At 49.8% G+C, this 22,803-nt stretch overlaps 1 protein-coding gene across 9 annotated transcripts in view; it reads left to right on the forward strand.

The window, feature by feature from the left end:
• The window catches only part of DYSF (dysferlin), a 76,254-nt gene extending 55,317 nt beyond the window's left edge, over positions 1-20,937 (forward strand). For all 9 annotated transcript variants that reach the window (XM_056490423.1, XM_056490426.1, XM_056490432.1 and 6 more), the window contains 11 exons: positions 340-510; positions 1,246-1,388; positions 4,069-4,208; positions 5,005-5,093; positions 5,298-5,393; positions 6,217-6,358; positions 13,644-13,743; positions 14,004-14,182; positions 15,042-15,151; positions 16,090-16,237; positions 17,874-20,937. In XM_056490423.1, the coding sequence (XP_056346398.1) occupies positions 340-510; positions 1,246-1,388; positions 4,069-4,208; positions 5,005-5,093; positions 5,298-5,393; positions 6,217-6,358; positions 13,644-13,743; positions 14,004-14,182; positions 15,042-15,151; positions 16,090-16,237; positions 17,874-17,912 (1,357 nt within the window). In that variant the 3' untranslated portion in view covers positions 17,913-20,937. The remainder of the gene's footprint in view (positions 1-339; positions 511-1,245; positions 1,389-4,068; positions 4,209-5,004; positions 5,094-5,297; positions 5,394-6,216; positions 6,359-13,643; positions 13,744-14,003; positions 14,183-15,041; positions 15,152-16,089; positions 16,238-17,873) is intronic.
• Positions 20,938-22,803: the final 1,866 nt, after the last annotated feature.

A 22,803-nucleotide genomic window follows, 5' to 3' on the forward strand; every position in this document is an offset into this window, starting at 1 on the left:
GGGAAGGAATTCCTGCCTGGGCTGCAATTCCCAGATTTGCTGTGGCTGCCCCTGGATCCCTGGCAGTGCCCAAGGCCAGGATGGACATTGGGGCTTGGATCCACCGGGGATCAGGGAAGGTGTGGAATAGGTCATTAGGGTGTCTCCCATCCAAACCATCCCATGATTCCTCTATAAACGACACCAGCACAACCTTGCCCTGTCCCTGCTGGGTCAAGGCGACTCAAGGAATCTCAGGGCCTCTGATCCATCCCATCACCGGTGGGTTGGGATGGGGCCGCGCATCCATTCCCACGGAATTCCAGCCGCGCAACCCTCTTTCCCTGTTCCCGCTCCCAGGATGTTCGAGCTGAGCTGCACCCTGCCCCTGGAGAAGGACCTCAGGGTCACCCTCTACGACTACGACCTGCTGTCCAAGGACGAGAAGATCGGCGAGACCGTCATCGACCTGGAGAATCGCTTCCTGTCCAAGCACGGGGCGCGCTGCGGCCTCCCCCAGACCTACTGCGTGTGGGTACCCTCTCCCTGGCCTTGGAATGTCCCTGGATCCCGGGATGGGGGTGCTGAGGTGGCCACGGGGCCACAGCAGGGTTGGCCTGGGGGGCCTGGTTGGAGCTGGGCATCCCAGAGTCTTGGTTGTCCTCCAGGGAAATCCTGTTCCGTCTCCTGGTGGCCAGAAAAGCTGTGGCTGCCCCTGGATTCCAGGAATGGGAGGTTGGGGTGGGATCTTGGGAGGGAATTCCTGGTTGGGAGGGTGGGGAGAGGCAGGGATGGATCCATTCATCTCTCCGTCTATCCGTGACTGGGTTATCCTGGAAAAGAATCATTCCCACCCCAAAAATGACAGAGTTTGGGAAGTTTTGGAAGTTTGGGAATGGGGTCAGGGATGATGGGAGAGCTGGGAATGTTCCCCTGGAGAAGGGAAAATTCCAGGGAATCCCAGAGTCCCTGCAGGGGCTCCAGGAGAGCTGGAATTTGGGACAAGGCCTGGAGGGACAGGACACAGGGAATGGCTCCCAGTGGGAAAGGGGAGATGGGGCTGGGATCTTGGGAAGGAATTCCTGCCTGGGCTGGAATTCCCAGATTTGCTGTGGTTGCCCCTGGATCCCTGGCAGTGTCCAGAGCCAGGCTGGATGGATTTGGATCCACCTGGGATAGTGGAAGTTTCTCTCCCATGGCACTGGATGAATTTAACCTCTTTCCAACCCAGCCATTCCATGATTCCATGATTCTGTTTGGTTTCAGCTCCGGCCCCAACCAGTGGCGAGACCAGCTCCGCCCTTCCCAGCTGCTCCACCTCTTCTCCCTGCAGCACAACCACAAAGCTCCCACCTACAAACCCGACCGGATCATCTTCCGGGATCAGGAATACGTCCTCTCCGAGCTGGGTAAGGTGTCAGGGATGCTTTGGGATAGCAGGGTTTCCTTGCTCCAGAGGAAGAGATGGAGCTGGATGTCACGGAGACACCACCAGGACTGAGTGATGGCGTTGTCCCCATCCTCCCCCTCACTGTCCCCATTGGGTCTGAACCATTCCCAAACTTAGCTGTGCCCTAAATCCTGAGGTTGAATCCAGGGCTTCAATCCAGGAATGTTGACCTTGAGTTCGTGGGAAGCTCCAACCTGATGTTCCAAGTGCATGGACACATCACAAGGAGCATTATGGAGGCCAGGATTGAGTGATGGCATTGTCCCCATCCTCCTCCTCTCTGTCCCCATTGGCTCTGAATCATTCCCAAGGTTGTCCATGTCCCAAATCCTGGGATTGAACCCAGACCTTCAGTCCAGGAATGCTGACCTTGGGTTGGACCAAACCCAGCACCCCTGGGTGGGAGTGACACGCTCCAACCTGATATTCCAAGTGCTGCCAGAGCCAGAAGAGCAGCTCTTCCATTGGAATCTCATTTTGGGAATGGTCACTAGAGGGAGACAATGTCCCACACACAAACCTGGGAATTCTTTTGGGATTTGGAAGAATCGAGGGACAAATCCAACTTCTACAAAGAGGAGAAAAGTCATGGACTTTTGGGGAGGAGTTTTTTGTTTCCCCATGACATCTCCCTCTGATCCAGCATTCCCGGGGCAGGAGGGGTTTTTTGGGAAAGCTGTGCATTAAGACACAAAAAGAGGATTTTAGTGTCAGGAGGAGGTGAAATCCCACTGGGCCTGGCCCAGGAACTGCAGTTTGGAATCATGGAATGGTTTAGGTTGGGGCCATAAAGATGATCCTGTTCCACCCCCTCCTTGGGCAGGGACACCTCCCGTTATCCAGGTGGATCCATCCTGGCCTTGGACACTTCCAGGGATCCAGGTGCAGCCACAGCAAATCTGGGATTTCTCCAGGGCTTGCCCACCCTCAGAGCCAAGAATTCCCAATATCCCACTGAAATTTTGATTGGCATTTTTAAGGCCACCACCCCAAGGATGTCACCAGAGGCGCAAAACAAGGCACAACCCAGGGCTGATCCTTCTCCGCGCTCTTGGGAAACAAAGCACAGATTCCTTCAGGAATTCAGATTTCCACTGGAGGAGAAGTGAAGCAAGGAATCCTTATGGAAAAGTTTTCCAGGGAGAGCTGGGGAGGTGTTAAAATGTGTCCCCCCTCCGTGCTGTCACCTTCTCTGGGTTTCACAGCAGCGAGTTCAAACAGCAGAACAAAGCCCGAGGCTTGACCTGGAGCAGATCTGGAATCCAGCTGCGAGCTCCAGAGCCGGACTGGGAATAAACTGGAGCTGTTAAACACGAGAGCTGGGATTTTACAAGCCCGTTATTCCATAACTCCCAGATTTTGTTGTTCTTTGAGAGGGGCTCGTTCTTTTCCCGGAGTGTAAAGCCGCACGTGTGCGCGCATGCCGGAATTCCAGGGTTTGGGAAATCGTTGGGAATTAGCCCAGCTGACTGGAGTTACACTTTTCCTTGCCAAGGAAGGAGCTGGGATATCTCACTGGGATTTGGTGCAGTTGGAATGATATTTATGGAATAATGTTTATATTTATGCAATCATATTTGTATTTATGGAATAATATTTAGGGAGCGCTTTTTGTTTCAATTGTCCTGGAAGGTGCAAAAATCCACCAGCCAGGAATTTTGTGATTGTTTGGGTTGGACTCAGAATCAGGGAATCTTTTAGGTTGGAAAAGACCTTGAAGATCCTGGAATCCCAGAATTCAGGCTGGGAAAGATCTCCAGGATTGAGTCCAGCCTTGTTGAAGTGTTGCATCCAGTTGTTCCTTGGAAACCTCCAGGGGTGGGGACTTCACCACTTCCCTGATATCCAAGGATAAGGCATTGTTTCCAGGAATGGGATGGGGAGGCAGGACTGGGATGGATGGGTGGATGGATGGATGATGGATGGATGGATGGATGGATGGATGGATGGATGGATGGATGGATGGATCCTGACTGGGAAGAGAAGGCAGGAATGTCCATTACTGAGGAATCTTGGCCCATTTGTGGCAGAATCAGGAGCTGATGTGGAGCAGGAGAGGAAGATGAGATAATTCCAGATCCTCCATGGATGGAGGACCACAAATATCCTGGTGGGACTGGAGCAGGGACTTGGACTGGAGTAGGAACTTGGAGCAACCCCCAGGCTGTGCTGGTGGTGTCTCCATGTCCTTCCTCCTCCTCCCATTCCCGTCTTTCACCCCAAATCCTGCAGAGAGGAAATGGGATCCCACCAGGAACTCATTCCTGTCTGCCCAGCTGAAGATCCTGGATGGCTTTAAACTCTGGGATGAACTCTTGGAAGTGGGAGCAGAGGGATGATGGGAATCTGTATTCCCAGTACTCAAGGAGAACTGGATCCATTATTGGATCAATGATGAGAGGGATCAATCATTGGATTCTCCTTTCCATAGGATCCAACTGGATCCTTGCCATGTTTCCCTGGCTGTGATTTGTGGGGTGGTTGCACGAGGGTCTCCGTGGGTTTTCCCGCTGGGAATGGCATCCCTGTGCCATGGTGTGTGGTGATGGATTTGGGAATGGAGGCTGTGCTGCTCCAGCTCTTCCTGGCCGAAATCCATCCCTGTGGGATTCACTCACTGCTTGTTTTCCCTGTGGCAGAGGATGGAAAACCCCCGAACCCGCACCTGGGGCCGGCGGAGGAGCGGCTCGCCCTGGCTGCCCTCCGGAAACAGGGATTGGTTCCGGAGCACGTGGAGACCCGGCGCCTTTACAGCCCCCTCCAGCCCGACATCGAGCAGGTGGGTCCTGGAATGGGGCCGGGATGAGCCCAGGAGCGGCATCTCCTGATCCAGCCGCATCCAGGGGGAGGATCCTGCTGGGAATGTCTGCCCTGGGATACGGGATGTTCCCAGGCAGGGGATGTGGTGATTCCCGTCAGCATCTGCTCCTGTTTTTAAATTTAATTTAGTTTAATTTTACTTTTCTGGTCTAAAAGTCCTACTCAGAATTCTTCTTCCAGAATCACTGGGATCACTGAGGTTGGAAAACCTCATCCAGTCCAAGCTGTGCCTTGGCACTGAGTGCCACATCCAGGAATTCCTTGGACACATCCAGGGATGGGGATTCCAAACCTCCCTGGGCACTTCTAATTCCTGACTTCCGTTTCCATGAAGAAATTCCTGCTGGTGTCCAGCCTGAGCCTCCCCTGGCCCAGCCTGAGGCTGTTCCCTCCTTTCCTGTTATTCCCTGGGAGCAGATCCCAACTCTCACCTGGTTCCAACATTCCAGGGAGTTGTGAAGAGTCAGAGGGTCCCTCCTGACCCCTGATTTTTTCCAGACTGAGCTCCTTTCCCAGCTCCCTCAGCTTTTCCTGGTGCTCCAGCCCCTTTCCCAGCTCCCTCAGCTGCTCCTCAGGATTTACATCCATCAGCACATTCCCAACTACCCCTAAAATTGTTTTAAAGTAACCTTTAATGTCACTTTTCCCTTGAGGAATCCTCCCATTCCACCCAAGGACCCCAGATCTCCCTCGGGAGGTTCGGGTGATCCAGTTTGGAATCTCCCAGTGTTTCAGGGCTCTGTTTTTCCATGCAGGGGAAGCTCCAGATGTGGGTGGATCTGTTTCCCAAATCCCTGGGACATCCTGGCCCCCCTTTCAACGTCACTCCACGCAAAGCCAAGAGGTAACTTCCCATTTCTTCCACATCTTTTTTTTTGGGAAAGCAGTTGGGAATGTTTGGAAGCCTCAGGTGGGGATGGATTTCAGGATGAGGGACAGGTGTGGGATCATCTCCAGGGAAACGGCTCCCGCAGGGAAATCCCTCAGTGGGACTTCCAGGTGGATTAGTTTTCCATCTTCCCATGGTTTTATTCCCGGGATTTTCCAGGTTCTACCTGCGCTGCATCATCTGGAACACCAAGGACGTGATCCTGGATGATCTCAGCATCACCGGGGAGAAGATGAGCGACATCTACGTCAAAGGGTGAGTGTCCCGCTCCGGAGTCTCCCGGATTCCGGAGGCTGGAGGTGCAGGAGCAGCAGGAAGGAATTCAGGTGGTTCTTGGGTTGGTGTTGATGGGATAGACCTGGATCCTGCTGGGATGGAGGGACCATCATGGCTCTCCAGTTACGGATCTGTGAATTTCTGACTGTGGATCCACATCTCCAATCATGGATCCACACCTCTCCAACCATGGATCCAAACCTTTCCAACCATGGATCCAAACCTTTCCAACCATGGATCCAAACCTTTCCAACCATGGATCCACACCTCTCCAACCATGGATCCACACCTCTCCAACCATGGATCCAAACCTTTCCAATCATGGATCCAAACCTTTCCAATCATGGATCCAAACGTTTCCAACCATGGATCCACATCTTTCCAGCAATGGATCCACCACTCCAATCATGGATCCAAACCTTTCCAATCATGGATCCAAACCTTTCCAGCCATGGATCCACACCTTTCCAAATATGGATCCATCACTCCAACCATGGATCCACACCTCTCCAATCATGGATCCAAACCTTTCCAACCATGGATCCACACCTTTCCAAATACGGATCTCATCTCTGACTGTGGATCCCCACCTTTCCAGCTATGGATCCTCCCTTTTCCAGCTATGGATCCGCCCTTTTCCAGCTGTGGATCCACACTTTTCCAGCTATGGATCCGCCTCTCCAGTCATGGATCCATACCCAGCAGACACCGGGATCAGGAACATTCCGTTTGTGACATCGAGCGAGATCCCAAATCCTTGCCACGATCCCGGTTTTCCATGGGCTCTGTTTGTCCCCGGCAGGTGGCTGGTGGGACACGAGGAGAACAAGCAGAAGACGGACGTCCACTACAGATCCATGGGAGGAGAAGGGAATTTCAACTGGAGGTTCATCTTCCCCTTCGATTATCTGCCGGCGGAGCAGATGTGCCACGTGGCCAAGAAGGTGAGTGGTCCAGGATGGAATTCCTGCATCCTCGTGGGAATTCTGGGGTGAAACGGGAATTTTAGACCTTTATGAGCTGAGCCCTGCAAAGCTCGGACTCTCCGTGGTGCTGGCAGTGGAATTTTGGGAATTTTGCTCAAAAATCTGTGTTTGGAAGCAAAATGGGGTTGGAATTAGAGGGATTTTTTTTTTAAGAGATTGATGCCTCTGGGAAAGATTCATCCAGGCTGGAGCAGGAAAAATATTGGAGCAAATCCAAATGCTCTTGGGCAACAGGGATATTCCAAAGCTGGAGATGACAGTTCCATGGGGATGGTTTGGTGGGAACCTCTGTTTTCCAGCATGGAATAATGAGCGTTGTGCCATGAAAAAACTTCCCAAAAAGGCTAAAAGTGGGGAGAGGAAGGAGCTGCCTCCAAATCCCTGATGGGAACTTGGGCTGGGATGAAGAAAGCTTTGGATTCAGGGAGAGGTTTGGATTGGGAGTTGAAGTGGATGGAGGTTTTTTGGATGGGATTTTGATCCCCTTGTTCCTCCAGCTGTTCCTGGTGTCCCTTGGATCAATTCATGGATGGAAGGAAATGGGAGTGGGGTTGGGATGGATGCATGGAATAATGCAGGGGAAAACTGAATGATTTAAATTATGGAAATGATTGGAATTAGGGAAAACTGGACACCAAACAATAGAGGAGATCAATTAATTTTAATTTCCCTTACCTGGAGATTTAAAGGGTTAAAAGGATTAAGAGGAATAATCCAATGGAAGATTCCATATCCATGGAAGGGGATGGAACTGGATCATCTTTAAGGTCCCTTCCAACCCAAACCATTCCATGATTCTGTGATTTTTGGCTCTTTGTGGTCAGTGGACAACAGGGAAAATCCCAAACTTCCTGTGGCACCTCCCTGGAGACTCAAAGTCCTTCACTCCCCTCATCCTGAGCCTTCATCCCTTGAGGATGCTCGGGTTTGGGACACCAGCAGGAATTTCCTCATGGAAAGGGTGGTCAGGCATTGGAATTGCCCAGGGAAGTTTGCATTCCCCATCCCTGCAGGTGTCCAGGGAATTCCTGGATTGGGACTCAGTGCCAAGTTGGGGATCGGTCCCAGGTTGGACTGGATAATGCTGGGGGATTTTCCAAGCTCTGGGATCCATGATCCCATGATCCCATGATCCCATGATCCCTGCTCCCTGCTTTAGCTCAGCCTGAGTTTTCATGGAATATGAGGTGCCTAAAAATTCCTCTTTGCAATGGGATCATCCCTGAAACCCACTGGTATCCTCAAAAATCCCCTGGGATCCACAAAGCCCCCCAGGATCCCTGAAACCCACCGAGATCCCCATCCCATCTTTTTTTCCATGGAACCAGCGCCTCGGCCGGGAAGATGCCGAGCGAATCCCCCATCCCTGACAATTCCCAGCATCCAAAGCCCTTCCCAGGCAGTTCCAATGATTGACAGAATCCCAGCCGGGCCCATTTCACGCTTCATATCCAACAAATCCCAAGTACAGGGTGTACTACATCCAATTATCCCACCTGGAAAAAGCCAAGACCCCCCTCCATAAACCCCTTTTAGGCAAATCCATCCCGCTGTGCCGATCTGGAATCTTTTCCCACCACATGGCTCCCAACACTGGATCTGAAAATAAACACCTTGTAAAAGTTCTCTGTAAAGGCCGGGATAATGAAGGAAAAGCCGGGTGGAGCATTCCGGCTTCGGGAATTTTTTGATCTCGCCATGTGCTGTTTGAACTCCGGCTCGGTTCCTGCGGCCGTAAAAATCCCGGCTGGAGAGGCAGGGGCGGGAAGGAGGAATTTCAATCAAAAGTTGGGAGTGACTGTGGGGAATTGGGAGCTGCTCAAAACCACCTGTGCCCGACTGGGCTGGGAGGGAAAGAGTTTTCCAGTGGTTCTCCTTTGTTTGCTCGGTGCTGGAGCTCCACAGAGCGTGGCCAGGTGGATTAGGAATCATGGAATTGTGGAATGGTTTGGGTGGGAAAGGACCTAAAAGATCCCATGCCACACCATCCATGGGCAATTTTCCCACTGTCCCAGGTGGATCCAGCCCGGCCTTGGGCACTGCCAGGGATCCAGGGGCAGCCACAGCAAATCTGGGAATTCCAGCCCAGGCAGGAATTCCTTCCCAAGATCCCAGCCCCATCTCCCCTTTCCCAGTGGGAGCCATTCCCTGTGTCCTGTCCCTCCAGGCCTTGTCCCAAATTCCAGCTCTCCTGGAGCCCCTGCAGGGACTCTGAGCATTCCCTGGAATTTTTCTTTCCAATTCCAGCAATCTCTCCCAGTCTTTCCCACAGCAGAGCTGCTCCGTCCCTCTGATCCTCCTGGTTCCTCCTCTGGATCTCTCCAAGAGCTCCAGTTCCTTCCCATGCTGGGAATTCCAGAGCTGGAATTCCTGCAGGTGGGGGTTCCGTGGGTCACTCCAACCTGGGTTGCAAATACTTTCCCAAAAAAGCAAGCAAGCCCCTGGATAAGATCCATGTTATTTTATTCTGATGGGAATGCCTGTGGTGGTTGGGAGTCTGGGAATTCAGGGAAATCCAGGGAAAACCCAGGGGAAACCAGGTGTCACTCTGATTCCTGCTTTTCTGAACCTTTCAACTACCTCAGGATGATTTTCCATAACTTTCCTGGCTGGATTAATGTGATAAAGATCTTTCTTCTCCTGAGAGAGGAATTTCCCCCAATCCAAGTTTCTAAAATATTTCCATGGAAGGGAAATATTCCCATATTTGGGACTCTGATCCCCTGAAAACATGGAAATACTTTTTAAATGCTTTTCTCAGCATTACTTTGGAATTTCCATCATTTTCCCCCTTTTTTTTTGCTGCCATCTTTCTCTTCCAGCCCTGGAAAATTCAAACCATGTTGGCTGCATGGGAAGAGCACATTCCCAGGTTTTTGAGTCCTGCAGGAAATCAGTTTCTGCTTTGGAAAATGAGGAAATCATGGAATGATTTAGGATGGAAAAGCCCTCTAAGACCACCAGCTCTGCCAAGGCCACCACTGACCATATCCCCAAGTGCCACCTCCAGAGGGATTTTAGATCATTCCAGGCATGGGCATTCCATAATTTCCCGGGTGAGCCTCCACATGGCTGGAAAATCCTTTCCATGAAGGAATTTTCCCTAAATTCCAACCCAAGTGGGAAGTTTAAATTTTGGATTCCCAGTCTAAGCCTGTTATCAGATGGGATGTGGGACAACCAGGACAATCCGAGGTCACTTGGATGTGGATCCCGTTTTCCCGGGCACCTGCTCAGGGAGGAGCTCGGCTCCCAAATCCCGCAGGGTGGGAAATTCATGGAATTGGTTTTGGAATGTTCAGCTTCCCGTGCCAATTCCAGCAGCGGCTGGATGTGGCTGCCAAATCCAGACCTGGGAAGTTCTTTAGGGCAGGAAAAGGTTTTTGTGGAATGTTGGAGCCAGCGGCATCTCCATGAATGTGCCGTGTCCAGCTCTGGGATTCTTATGGACACTGAGGGGCTGGAGTGTGTCCAGGGAAGGGAACAGAGCTGGGAAGAGACTGGAGAATTCCTGAGAGCTGGGAAAGGGAGAAAAGGGGGATCCAGAGGGACCTCGTGGCTCTGCACAACTCCCTGGAATGCTGGAACCAGGTGGGATTTGGGATCTGATCTCAGGGAATGACAGGAAAAGAGGGAACGGCCTCAGGCTGTGCCTCAGGTTGGACACCATCAGGAATTTCCTCATGGAAAGGGCAGTCAGGAATTGGAAGTGCCCAGGGAGGTTTGGAATCCTCATCCCTGGAGGTGTCCAAGGAATTCCTGGATGTGGCCCTCAGTGCCAAGGTGGGGATCAGGCACAGCTTGGACTGGGTGATCCTGGTGGATTTTCCAAGCTCTGGGATTCTGTGACACCCAAGAGGAGTCTCCTGCATGTCTGGGCCCCCCAAATTCCTGCAGGATGCACCTGAAACAGGATTTTTTGGGAGCAAACTTCCTCTCCTTCCCAAAAATCAGGTTTCCTCCTTTGTATTCTGGGGCACTTTCACAATCCAGGAGAAATGCAGCCCTGTCAACACTTTCCCGGGAATCAGAGCCCATTTTTTTTTTTCCTGCCTTTCCTGCTACTTTATCCACAAAAATCCATTAAATATCCCTGAGCCTCCCCTTGCTTGGAAAACAAACCCTCCAACAATAATTCCAGCCTTTTTTTCCCCATGGCTTGGACAAGGCCGGGACATAAATTTCGCGCTCCGGGTTGTTTTTATAGGGAATGTTCAGAGTTTGATTTAATCATGGAAGTGAATTTCACGCTGCCTTGAAAGGGAACCATAAACTTCACTCGGCATCGAATTCCCCCTTCCCAATTCCCTTTTCCTTTTCCTGCCTTTGCAGCGGAGCTCTGGGTGTCCTCAGCTTGACAGGGCTCGGGGCAGGGAGGTTTTGTCTCTGCCAAAATTATATTTTATGGTGTTTTTCCATTTAAAAAAAGAGGAATATTTGGAGAGATGGAGCATGGAATTCCCACCTGGAAAGGGTCGAGCCCCACCTGAGTTATCCCTGGAATGTTGGGATGTTGTTCTGAGGGATTGGGATGCAGAGGGTGCAGAGCCAAGGTTTTGTTCCCTTTTTTCCTTGGATGCTGCAGTGGGAAGGAGGGAAGGTGGAACCCCAAAGTCTGATGCATTTACCTATGGAATTCATGGAATTTCATGGAGTCATGGAATGGTTTGGAATGGGAAGGACCTTACAGCCCATCCAGAGACACTTCCCATGATCCCAGGTGGATCCAAGTCCATCCAACCTGGCCTTGGGCACTTCCAGGGATCCAGGGGCAGCTACAGCTTCCCTGGGAATTCCAGCCCAGCCCCTCCCCACCCTCCCAGCCTGGAATTCCTTCCCAAGATCCCATCCAACCTTTCCTTCAGCTTCATTATCCCAAGGGACGCGGATCCATTTGGGATAGGTGGGAGATGATCCCAAGTGTGAGGTTTTCCTCAAGTTTGGCTGTGCATGGATGGGCTGGGGCAATGAGAAATTCCAACAAATCCTTGGGAAGTTGCATCAGCCCAGAAGGGAGCGTGGGATGTGCCTGGAGCACGGACACATCCATGGAATGTGGGAATGATGGGATGAACCTCTGTGCCAGGAATTCACTGGGATGAACGCCTGGAGGACATGGAGCTCGTGGAAGTTTTCTTTCCAGGGAATATTCCAGATGGGAAATGAGATGGTCTTGCCATCCAAACCAGTCTGGAATACCATGTATTTCCCCCTTTTCCAAGACAAGCTTAGATGGGCACTTGGATTTCTCCTGGAAGGGACAATCCACAGGAGCTTGAGATGGATCTTCCATCACCTGGGAATTTTCCAGCCCCTCTTAAGGTCATCCCAGCTTTTTATCCATGAATCCATATGGATCCCTTCTTTCCCGTTACTGGGAAAGAGAAGAATCAACATCAATTCTTCCCGATTTTGAACAATTTTAATTTAAAACGGCTGGAAAAGCTGGGAAAAATCCTCTTGGATAAACATCCCCCTGGATAACCATCTATCCCAGCCCACTGCAGCCAGCAGAGGGTAGAGAGGAAATTTTCCATGGACTTCATTTGGGATTTCTGGATTATCCGATATCTCAATTGTATCCATAAAATGCTCCAATGCAAAATTCCTGGCACGTTTTCCCAAATCCGGGCGGGGAACGGAGCAAAATTGAAACAGAACAGTCCAGAGGGATCTGTTAAAATGAATCCAATGGGATTGGAGTGCCCACGGACTCCCAGCTGGAATATTTATGTTCCTATGGAATGTGAGACCGTTTTTCCCCCCCCCCCTTTTTTAATAATTTAATATTGGATGAAATAATGAATCCGAGTCTTGGGGTGAATTTATGGAGCGATGGATGAATAACGCTGGAGTTTCCTGGTTTTAATTAAATCCCGTCATTTCTGACACTTCCAGGAGGAATTGCCACCGGGTCACCCTCGGAGGGGTGTCAGGAATCCCACTGGGATTTTCCTCCTCTTTTCTGGAGCCAGGAATAACAATCCCAACAATCCCTCAGCTTTGGGGTGGGATTTTGTCTTTCTCCTTTATCCCAACATTTCTTTTTGGACACCAGGTGGAATTTTTTCATGGAAAGGGTGGAAGTGCCTGGGGAGGTTTGGAGTCCCCATCCCTGGACTTGTCCAGGGAATTCCTGGATCCTGAGGTGGGGATCGGGCACAGCTTGGACTCGCTGATCCTGGAGGGCTTTTCCAACCTCAGGGATTCTGGGATTCTTATTCCTAACCTAACTCCCAGGCATTCCAACAGTGGTGTTGGATCCATGTTGGAAAAAATTCCTGGTTTCATCTGTGGAAATGGTGACGTGGATTCCACTTCCCAGGCAGTGGATATTCCTTACTCTGGGATGCAGAAATTATGGATAACTTGGGAATGTTCACCTGGAGAAGGGAATCCTCAGAGTCCCTGCAGGGGCTCCAGGAGAGCTGGAATTTGGGACAAGGCCTGGAGGGACAGGACACAGGGAATGGCTCCCACTGGGAAAGGGGAGATGGGGCTGGGATCTTGGGAAGGAATTCCTGGCTGGGCTGAAATTCCCAGATTTGCTGTGGCTGCCCCTGGATCCCTGGGAATGTCCAAGGCCAGGTTGGACACTGGGGCTTGGATCTGCCTGGGTGTGATATCAGCAGATTCCTGGGATACCGTGGAATCTTCATTTCCGTATCCATGTTCCGTGAATAAATTCAGGAGCCATGGGTGGCCTGAACTGGCCTTTGACGGTCTCTGATTGTCCCACAGACCTTGGAGCAGATCAGAGCCATGGTGGATCCGGAAGGGAACGGATCTTTGGGAATTCCCTGCTGGAAGTGCTGATTTAAGTGTCAATCCCATGTTTTTCCATGAAGGCAAAGTTTGGAAGCGCCAACACTCAAAGCTTGTTGTTCTCTTCAACTTGGAGAGTTGCCTTCATTGGAATTGTGGGAATTCCTGTCGCTCCTAAGGATCCTGTTTGGGATCCATGGACCCTTTTCCTAAATTAAATTAAATTAATTTATTTAAATAAAATTAATTACATTAATTTAAATCATTAAATTAAGGCATAAATTGCTGCCGACACCTTCCAGAAGCATCTGGGGTTTTCCACTGATTATCCTTATCCAAGAGCTTTCCAGAGCCTGTGATCCTGCAGATCCAGAGAAGGACACCCCAGGAATTCCAGGATTTCTGGAGCCAGGCTCTGCCCAATTCTCCTGATGAATCTTTCTCTTTCCCTGTGGTTTCTTTCCTGGTGGGATTTTAGGAACATTTCTGGAGCTTGGACAAGACGGAAAACAAGATCCCACCCCAGCTGATCCTCCAGATCTGGGACAACGACAAGTTCTCCTTCGATGACTATTTGGGTAAGTTGGGAATTTTGGGATCCATCCCAAAAAAGGGAAAGCATCACTGGCACAGGCTGTCCAGAGAAGCTGTGGATGCTGAATCCTTGGAAGTGTCCAAGGCCAGGCTGGACTGGGCTTGGAGCAACCTGGGATGGTGGAAATTGGGAGTTTGGATTGGGATGGTTGGGACGCCTCAAACTCTGTGGAATCTGGGAACATTCCATGCTTTAAGGATTGTCCCAACGGAGAAGTCTCACCTGGAATGCTTTTCCTTGCAGGATCCATCCAGATGGATCTCAACAGGATGCCCAAGCCTGCCAAGACGGCGGAAAAATGTTCCTTGGATCTCGTGGACGATTCCCTGTCCTCCGGCCGCTCCGTGTCCCTCTTTGAGCAGAAAACCGTCAAGGGCTGGTGGCCCTGCGTGGCCGAGCAGGACCAGCAGAAGATCCTGGCGGTAAAGTGGCCTCTCCCTGTTTTCCCTTGGATCCTTCGCTCCAATTCCCATCCCTGGAAGTGTCCGAGGCCGGGTTGGATGAGGATTGGAGCACCCTGGGATAGCGGATGTTTCCCTGCCCGTGGCATGAGGTGGCAGTGGATGGGCTTTAAATTCCTTCCCAATCCAAACCGTTCCAGAATTCCCTGAAAGCTTTATTCAGTTCAAGCCAGGGCAGGAAATTCCGTTTCCAGCGGGAGATTTTGTGGATCTGTGGTTGGCTGGAAGTTTTCCGGCACCGTGCAGAGGAATGATCAGGTTTTGTGGGATTTTCACCGTGGTTTTTGGAGTGTGCCACCAAATTTGATTCCATATCATGACTATTCCCAACAATTTTGTGTCTTAAACACCAGGAAAAAATTCCAGCTGTCCTAGGTGTCTGGGCTCCTGTTCCAGGTTTTGGTGACTGTTTCATGCAGTTGAGGGAATCCAGGCAGGGAATTGTGTTATTCAACCAAAAAAATCCTGAGCTGGTTCTAGGGAAATTGGGAATCAGGGAACTGGGAAGGACAGGATGTGGCACTCAGTGATGATCTGTCTCAGGTTGGGCTTGATTCCAGAGGTTTTTCCTCATTGATCCTGGGATTCTGTGGTTGCTCAAATTACGGTGTCGGTGGGATCTGGGATTTCCTGGAATATCTCCAGTGACAGGTTAGGGATCTCTGGAATCCTGGAATGCTCGTGGTCATTGCTGGGAGTGGTTTGGTTCTGCTCAAAGTACATTTTCTCTCCCAAATCCCTGTTTTCCATCCCACATTCATTCCTCACCTTTCCCCCCATTTTTTGGGATAATAAATCAGTTTTTGTTTAACCCATGCAGGGCAAATTGGAGATGACTTTGGAAATTGTGGCGGAGCAGGAGCACGAGGAGCGTCCGGCCGGGATGGGACGGGATGAGCCGAACATGAATCCCAGGCTGGAGGATCCCAAGTAAGAACATCCCAGATGGAAAAGCAACAACCAGGGCATGGAATTCTCGAGGCCCAAATGGGAATTCTGGGTTTCCAGCTGGAGGGAACTGGGCTCAACTGGGTTTTTGCCTGAGTAGGATCCACTTGGAACTGGTGGAGGAGGGGAGACAGCCCAGGGAAATTGGGATTGTTATCTGGAACACCAGTCCAGTGGGATTGGTATGGAACACCAATCCAGTGGGATTGGGAGGCTGGTCTGGATGACCAATCCATTGGGACTGGGAGGTTGGTCTGGACCATGAATCCAGCGGGATTGGAGGCTGGCCTGGATCACAAATCCAGTAGAATTTGGGAGCCTGGTCTGGAGCACCAATCCAGTGGGATTTGGGAGGCTGCTCTGGTGGTCTGGGCCACCAAGGTGAGCATTGATGGGACATCCCATGAGGGATGAAGAGCTGACACATTCCAGTGGGATTGGGAAACTGCTCTGGACCATGAATCCAGTGGGATTGGGAGTCTGGTCTGGATCACCAATCCAGTGGGACTGGGAAATTGGTCTGGATCACCAATCCAGTGGGATTGGGAGATTGGTCTGGACCATGAATCCAATGGGATTTGGGAAGCTGGTCTGGACCACCAATGAGGGCATTCATGGGATGTATCCAGAAAGATGGAAGAGCTGAGAGCAGTGGGATTGGGAGGCTGGTCTGGATCACCAGTCCAGTGGGATTGGGAGTCTGTGGACCATGAATCCAGCGGGATTGGAAAACTGCTCTGGACCATGAATCCAATGGGATTTGAGAGGTTGTTCTGGATCATGAATCCATTGGGATCGGGAGTCTGCTCTGGACCACGAATCCAGTGGGATCTGAGGCTGGTCTGGGCCACTGATAGGGATGGGATTGGGGATCCAGGAGGATGAAATTCCAAGGTGACCTCCCCTTCCCTTGTCTCCAGGCGTCCCGAGACCTCCTTCCTGTGGTTCACGTCCCCGTACAAGACCCTGAAGTTCATCCTGTGGCGCCGCTACAAGTGGGTGCTGATCCTGGCCATCCTCCTCTTCATCCTGCTGCTTTTCCTGGGAATCTTCGTCTACGCCTTCCCGGTACGGAGCAGCTGGGAGGGGAGGACAGGGATTGGCTGAGGTCCGAGGGGTGATGGACTCAGGGGGATGGAAAATTCCATGAGAGGAACACAGTGGGTTGAAAAGGGAATTTTGTTTGGGTTTGGGATCCTCATGGGGAAAAATATGGAGGTTCAGGGGTGGGAATGGAGTTGGGAAGGGGCTGGAGAACCAGGAAAAGCTGAGGGAGCTGGGAAAGGGGCTCATCCCAGAGAAAAGTGGGCTCAGAGGGGACCTTCGGGCTCTCCACAATTCCCTGAAAGTTTGGAGTCAGTGGGATTTGGGATCTGCTCCCAGCGAACAACAGGACAAGAGGGAACAGCCTCAAGTTGTTCCAAGGGAATTTTAGGTTGGATATTAAGGAAGATCCCTCATGGAAAGGAGTGTCCAGTCCAGCAGTGGTGGAATGCCCATCCATGGAATTATTCCAAAAACATCTGGATGTGGCATTTGAGGACATGGATAATGATGAACAAGGGTTGGGGCTCTTTTCCAACCTCAACAATTCCATGATATCAGGAATGGTGGAGATCCCAAAATAACATGGAAAGGTCATTCCTGGAGTGTCTTTGGCAACAGAAAGTGCTGGCACTGGGACAGGACCCGAGGTTTTCTGGGATTCAGAGGGAAAAAATCTGGGATAGCTTTGATTGCCTTTGGCAAAACTCCATGAAGTTTCTGACTGGATTTGTCATTGGAATAAGTGAGGATGGGCAGGGCTGGAGGAGCCTCCTCCTGCTGGAAAGCTCTGCATTCCAGAAAAACCCTGGCATGGCTTTGGGAATGCTCCAGGGCCCCTTTCCAAAGGGGCAGAATGGGTGGTGTCTCAGATTTTGTGGGATCATGGAAAAAGGAGCTGTAGGGATACAAGGCCAGGTGAATCCATGAGATTTGTGGGAATCCCAGAGGATGGGAAGGAGCAGCGGGATCCAGGGGATAGGAGGAGACTCCAGAAAATTAGGGAAAACTGGGAATTCTTCCCACTGGTTGAACACTGGGATGGTGCTGGAGGGAGGGGCCAAATTAATTCCAAGGGTTTGAAGAGGTAGGAATTTATCTTAAAAAATTTTGGGAAGGGCAATCAAAATCCAGGAATGACTTCTGGTGCTTGTTAAATTCTTCCAATGATTCCCTTATTTTTTACAATTATTCCCTTATTTTCCCAATGATTCCTGCATTTTTCAAATGATTCCCTCATTTTCCCAGTGATTCCCTCATTTTTCCAAGAATTCCCTTATTTTTTCACAATGATTTCCTTATTTTTTCCAATGATTTCCTTATTCTTCCCATGATTCCCTTATTTTTCCAATCATTCCCTTATTCTTCCACTAATTCCCTTATTCTTCCACTGATTCCCTCATTTTTCCAAGAATTCCCTTATTTTCCCAATGATTCCCATGTTTTCCAATCATTCCCTTATTCTTCCAATGATTCCCTCATTCCTCCAACGATCCCCTTATTTTTCCAATAATTCCCTCATTTTCCCAATGATTTACCTTATTTTTCCAACGATTCCCATATTCTCCCAAGGATTCCCTTATTTTTTCAATGATTCCCTTATTCTTCCAGTGATTCCCTCGTTTTTCCCCGTGATTCCCATGTTTTTCCATCCTTCCAGAACTACGCTGCTATGAAACTGGTGAAACCTTTCAACTGAAGCTGCTCCTGTGCCTGCCTGGGAATTTTGGGAAGAGATTTTTGCCTCTGGAAGCGGAGAAGGAACAACCTCATCCAGGCCTCCAGCTGCTGCCAAAGACTCTGCTTCCCTTTGGAATTCCACCTGGGAAGCAACACCTAACCAAAGCCTCCACCAAAATATTCCTGATTTTCCAGCCTTCTCTGTTTTGTTTGAGTTTTCCTGCTGCTCTGGCTGGTAAATCCCAAATTCCAGTGGAAATCAGAGAAGGGAGAGGGGAAAGGATCTTTCCATCTGTGAGTTGGGAATGTGCAGAGGATCCTCACAGGGCAGGATTTGGGATCTGCCAGCCGGAGCAAATCCCACGGATTCTGAGCACTTCTTCCTCTCTGATCCAGCCTCAGTTTCCCTTTTCCCTGTATTATCCCATTTCTATATTGTAAACTTATGGAAAATGTGTTGGAAAACCAGAATCCCTGGGATGACACATGGCATTCCCAAAGCTGAAATCACAGGAGTGGGAAAGGCTGTGGTGCAAAACCTGGAATTTGGAGTTGGTGCTCTGCAAAATCCCAGTTTCTCTTGGATTTTGAGGCCTTTGCACTCCATCACGGAATTCTGGAGCTGGTTTTCCCTTGGAGCTGCTCCACAATCCCACAGGTCTCCCATTCCAACTGGGAGAGGAATCCCAGGAGCAGCTGGCCTTTGATTTCCTCCTCTCCCACTGTCTCCCAGCCATTTTTTTTGGGAATCCTTGGTCTTTTTAGTGTCAGTATTTGCAGAATTCTGGGATCACTGAGGTTGGAAAAGACCTTTGGGATCATGGAGCCTGAGCTTTGCCCGATCCCCACCTTGGCACTGAGTGCCACATCCTGGAATTCCTTGGAAATCTCCAGGGATGGGAATCCCAAACCTCCCTGGGCGCTTCCAATCCCTGGCCACCCTTTCCATGAGGAAATTCCTGCTGGTGTCCAACCTGAGCCTCTCCTGGGACAACCTGAGGCCGTTCCCTATTTTCCTGTTATTCCCTGGGAGGAGATCCCAACTCCCATCTCACTCCAAAATTTCAGGGAGTTGTGCAGAGCTGGAAGGAAATTCCTGATCCTCCTTTTCTCCAGGCTGAGCCTCGCTGATCTTCCTTTAAAATCCGTCATTTTCCCTTCTATTCCCAAAGATTCTTAGGGAAAACCTCCCAACCCATACTCACTGCTGCCAGGTGTTAATGGAGGGAAAATCCTGACCGGGGACAGGATTTGTTTTCCAAACAAATCCATGATCTGCAACCTGCTCAGCCTCCCACGGATCCAATGGGAATGCTGGGACATTCCCACATTTGCTGTTCCCTCCTCCTGTCCCTGGATGATCCTGTGGGATGTGGCACTTGGAGATTTGTGACTTTGGCAGGTTTGGACTTGAGCTCAGAGCCCTTTCCCACCCTGGATGGTTCCATAATTCCATGATTCCCAGGGTTTCCCAGTGCTGGGATGATGTTAATCCTCAAATTCTCATCCCGTGAGGAATCTTCTCCCATTTTTCCACCAGAAAAATCCCATTAATATCCGACTGCTCCAGCACTTTTGCTGATTCTGGATCTTCCCATCCTCCCTTCAGCAGGATGAGACTTATCCTTGATTCCATGTTTTCCTTGGAGCTGTGGCTGCTCCGAACCAAGGAGCAAGGAAAAGTGATCCCGAGGGATCAATTTCCCAGGAAAAATCTCTGATGGCATCTCCTGCCCCAGGATTTTAAGCCTGGGCTTAAAAAATAGAGGAAAAACTTTTAAATTGCCTTGTTGGATTGGGATGTAATCCATGGGGGATTAAATCCAGGGATTCTCATCGGAACAGCTCCCGGATTGCACAGGGCAGCTCCTTCTCCATGTTTTCCACATGGAAAACGCACGGCTTTGGGATTTATAGGGATTTATAGGGATTTATAGGGATTTATAGGGGTTTATAACCCCGTCCCTGCTGCTGAGCTTTGGCTGATCCATGGCCCTTTCCTAAAAGTTGGAGCAGAGGAATCAGTTCTGGATTTGCACATCCCAGGCCGGAGGTTTCATTTTCCGTCGTTAAATGCTTCGTTTTCCTTCGGTTTTTCCCTAAAAAGCCTCCCAACCCCATTCCCACCCCCATCCCCGTTTATAGCCACCATCAAACCACCAGGATTCGCTCCAATTTTCCAGAGGTTTTATTATCCCAGAGGATCTGAGGAGCCGAGGACAAAAGTTGCTTCTGTTTGGCCCTTGCTGGGATTGGGAATTTGGGTTTTATGGGAATGTTGGTCCCAGAAGCTTTTCCAACAGGATCCAGCTGTGCCACAGAGAATCTGGAATTCCCTGAGTGCTCTACTGAAATCCACAGTGGGAATTCAGGTCCAATATCTCTTGGATTTGCAGGGATTCTGGGTTTTCCCATCCTGGTGTAATTCCCATGATCCCAACACGAAATCTTGGAGCCAAGAGCCCAAAACGTGGGATGCTCATCCCCCATCCCATCAGGAATACTGCTGTCAATCCCAGAAGGACAAGGAATCAAAATCATCCATGGGAATGTCCAAGGCTACCTGAGATTGTGGAATGCCTGGAGTGGGATGGGCTTGAAAGTTTGGGATTCACTCCAGAGACAATTCCAGTGGGAAATCTGATTTTATTCCCAGCATTACCCTGGCAAACGTGGGTCAGCAGGGTTGGGAGAGAAGGATCCAGGGTATCCAATTCCATAAAGACAGGGATTTCCAGAAGGAAATCTGTTCTCCCAGTCCAGTTTTCATGCCAAGAGGATCCTGTGGGATTCCGGTGGGTAAATTCAGGTTGGAGCATCTGGAAAAACCAACTCCATCCCATTTTTTTTTCCCTGAACAGCCTCATCCAGCTCTGGGCCTGGCTGTGTCTCCTCCAAATCCAGGTGGGAGCTGTAGAAGGAATTCCCTGTGGCTTCTGGTTATCCAGGGAATTGGCTGGAATTTGTTCTGGGTCACCCGTGCCTGCCTTATCCGCAATAATGCCCAAAGCACTGTGATTCCCAAAGAAATGCTCTGAAACTTCCCTGTTCCTGGTGTTTTGATTGTGAGGATGGAACTGCGGCTGGGAATGGGAAAACTGGGATTGTAGAGAAATGGAAAATTCCAGGGAATGCTCAGAGTCCCTGCAGGGGCTCCAGGGGAGCTGGAATTTGGGACAAGGCCTGGAGGGACAGGACACAGGGAATGGCTCCCAGTGGGAAAGGGGAGATGGGGCTGGGATCTTGGGAAGGAATTCCTGCCTGGGCTGCAATTCCCAGATTTGCTGTGTTTATGAAAATCATGGAGCCGGGGTGCTTTAACAAGATGAAATTCCTGGGGCTGGCAGAGGAGGGAGAAGCCTCTTTATCCCTGGTTTTTTTCCACCCTTTGGAGCAGATTCCAAAGATTGTGCTTCTGTCCCTAGCCAATAAACACAAATAGGATTTGGTGGATATGGAAAAGTGGGGAAAAGAAATCCCAGGATAAGCCAGAGATTTACAGCTCCTCTTTGCCAATGAAAACAGAAGAATCATCCATTGGCAAATTCGTGTCTGGAAAACAAAGCCTGGATTCATGGTCTGCCTCTCTGGGTAACAGGGAACAATTGGGATGAGTCACTTCCAAAGGGTGGGAATGGCCTTGGAGCTTCCAAGAGGGACAGGGAGGTCATTGGAGAGGTTTGGAGGTCTCCGTGCTGGAATGCAGGGAAGAGCTCATCCCTCTTTTCAGCCCAGGGACTGGGAGAAATCAGTCAGACACCTCCAAATAATTCTTGGATTTTTGTGGGTTTTTTTTGGGAATTATGCAATCAGAGGGAAAACAAACAGAACAATAACACAAAGGCAGGTTGGATTTTATTTCTGTTATCCAGTTGTCTGAATTGTCAGGGATTGGGAATTCCATTATTTCCTTTGCAAGGATAAATGCCTAAAAATAAAACCCTAAAAATTCTCCTATTCCCATAGGATAATAGAAATTTCCTTCAATTCCAGCTTCAGGTTTTTTTAAGGAATACCAGAAATCCCAAATTTTGTGGGTGATGGGCATATCTGGGATCATCTCCCTCGTGGTCTGAGCTCAAGAAATCCTGGAGCTGTTGAAGAACTTATGTAATTAATAAATAATTAATTTATAATTAATTAATTAATTAAATTAGTTTATTATTAATTATTTTTTAATTTCTCAACTCCATCCTGAAAAATTAACCTGGAGAGGATCATTCCCTATTTCCTACCTCTCCCACCTCCATCCCAACCAGGAATTAGCTCAAAGCAGGGATTAGTCCCAAAGATTTAATTTTGGGAGATTCCAGCTTTCCCACAAAACTGGATGGGAGGGAATTGAAGAGAGAAAAAAGCTGGGAAAAAGACAGAGAAAGCTGGGATATCTGGGAGAAGGGACACTCTGTGTAGGATGAGATTGGAATTCCCAGGTTTGTTTAACCCATTCCAGGAATGAATCCCAGACAAGAAGGAAAACCAAAAATTGGGATAAATTAGAGAGGAGAAGGCTGTGGATGCATCCTGGATTTTATTCCAGCGGGAGCAGCAGCTGAGGTGGGACTGGGCCTTGACCTTCCCTCGAGGTTGGAATTTTTCCATGATCCTTCATTTTCCCAAGTCAAAGAATCATGGAATCATGGAATGGTTCAGGGAAGGGACCTTGAAGCTCATCCCATTCCACGGGCAGGGATATCTCCCATTGATCCAGGATGCTCCAAGTCCATTCCAACCCAGCCTTGGACAATTCCAGGAATGGGGAGCCACAATATCGTGGAGGACCAAATCCCAAATTCCGATGGTTCAGACAATTTTCCATCGTCTCCTCACCACTGGGAAAATTCCACCTTGGACAACTTCTGGGTCCATGGAAAAATCCCAAACCTTTGTGTCCAAGTCCTCCCTGTGCC

The sequence above is a fragment of the Oenanthe melanoleuca genome, chromosome 4, assembly GCF_029582105.1.
Source record: "Oenanthe melanoleuca isolate GR-GAL-2019-014 chromosome 4, OMel1.0, whole genome shotgun sequence".
Classification (NCBI taxonomy): domain Eukaryota; kingdom Metazoa; phylum Chordata; class Aves; order Passeriformes; family Muscicapidae; genus Oenanthe; species Oenanthe melanoleuca.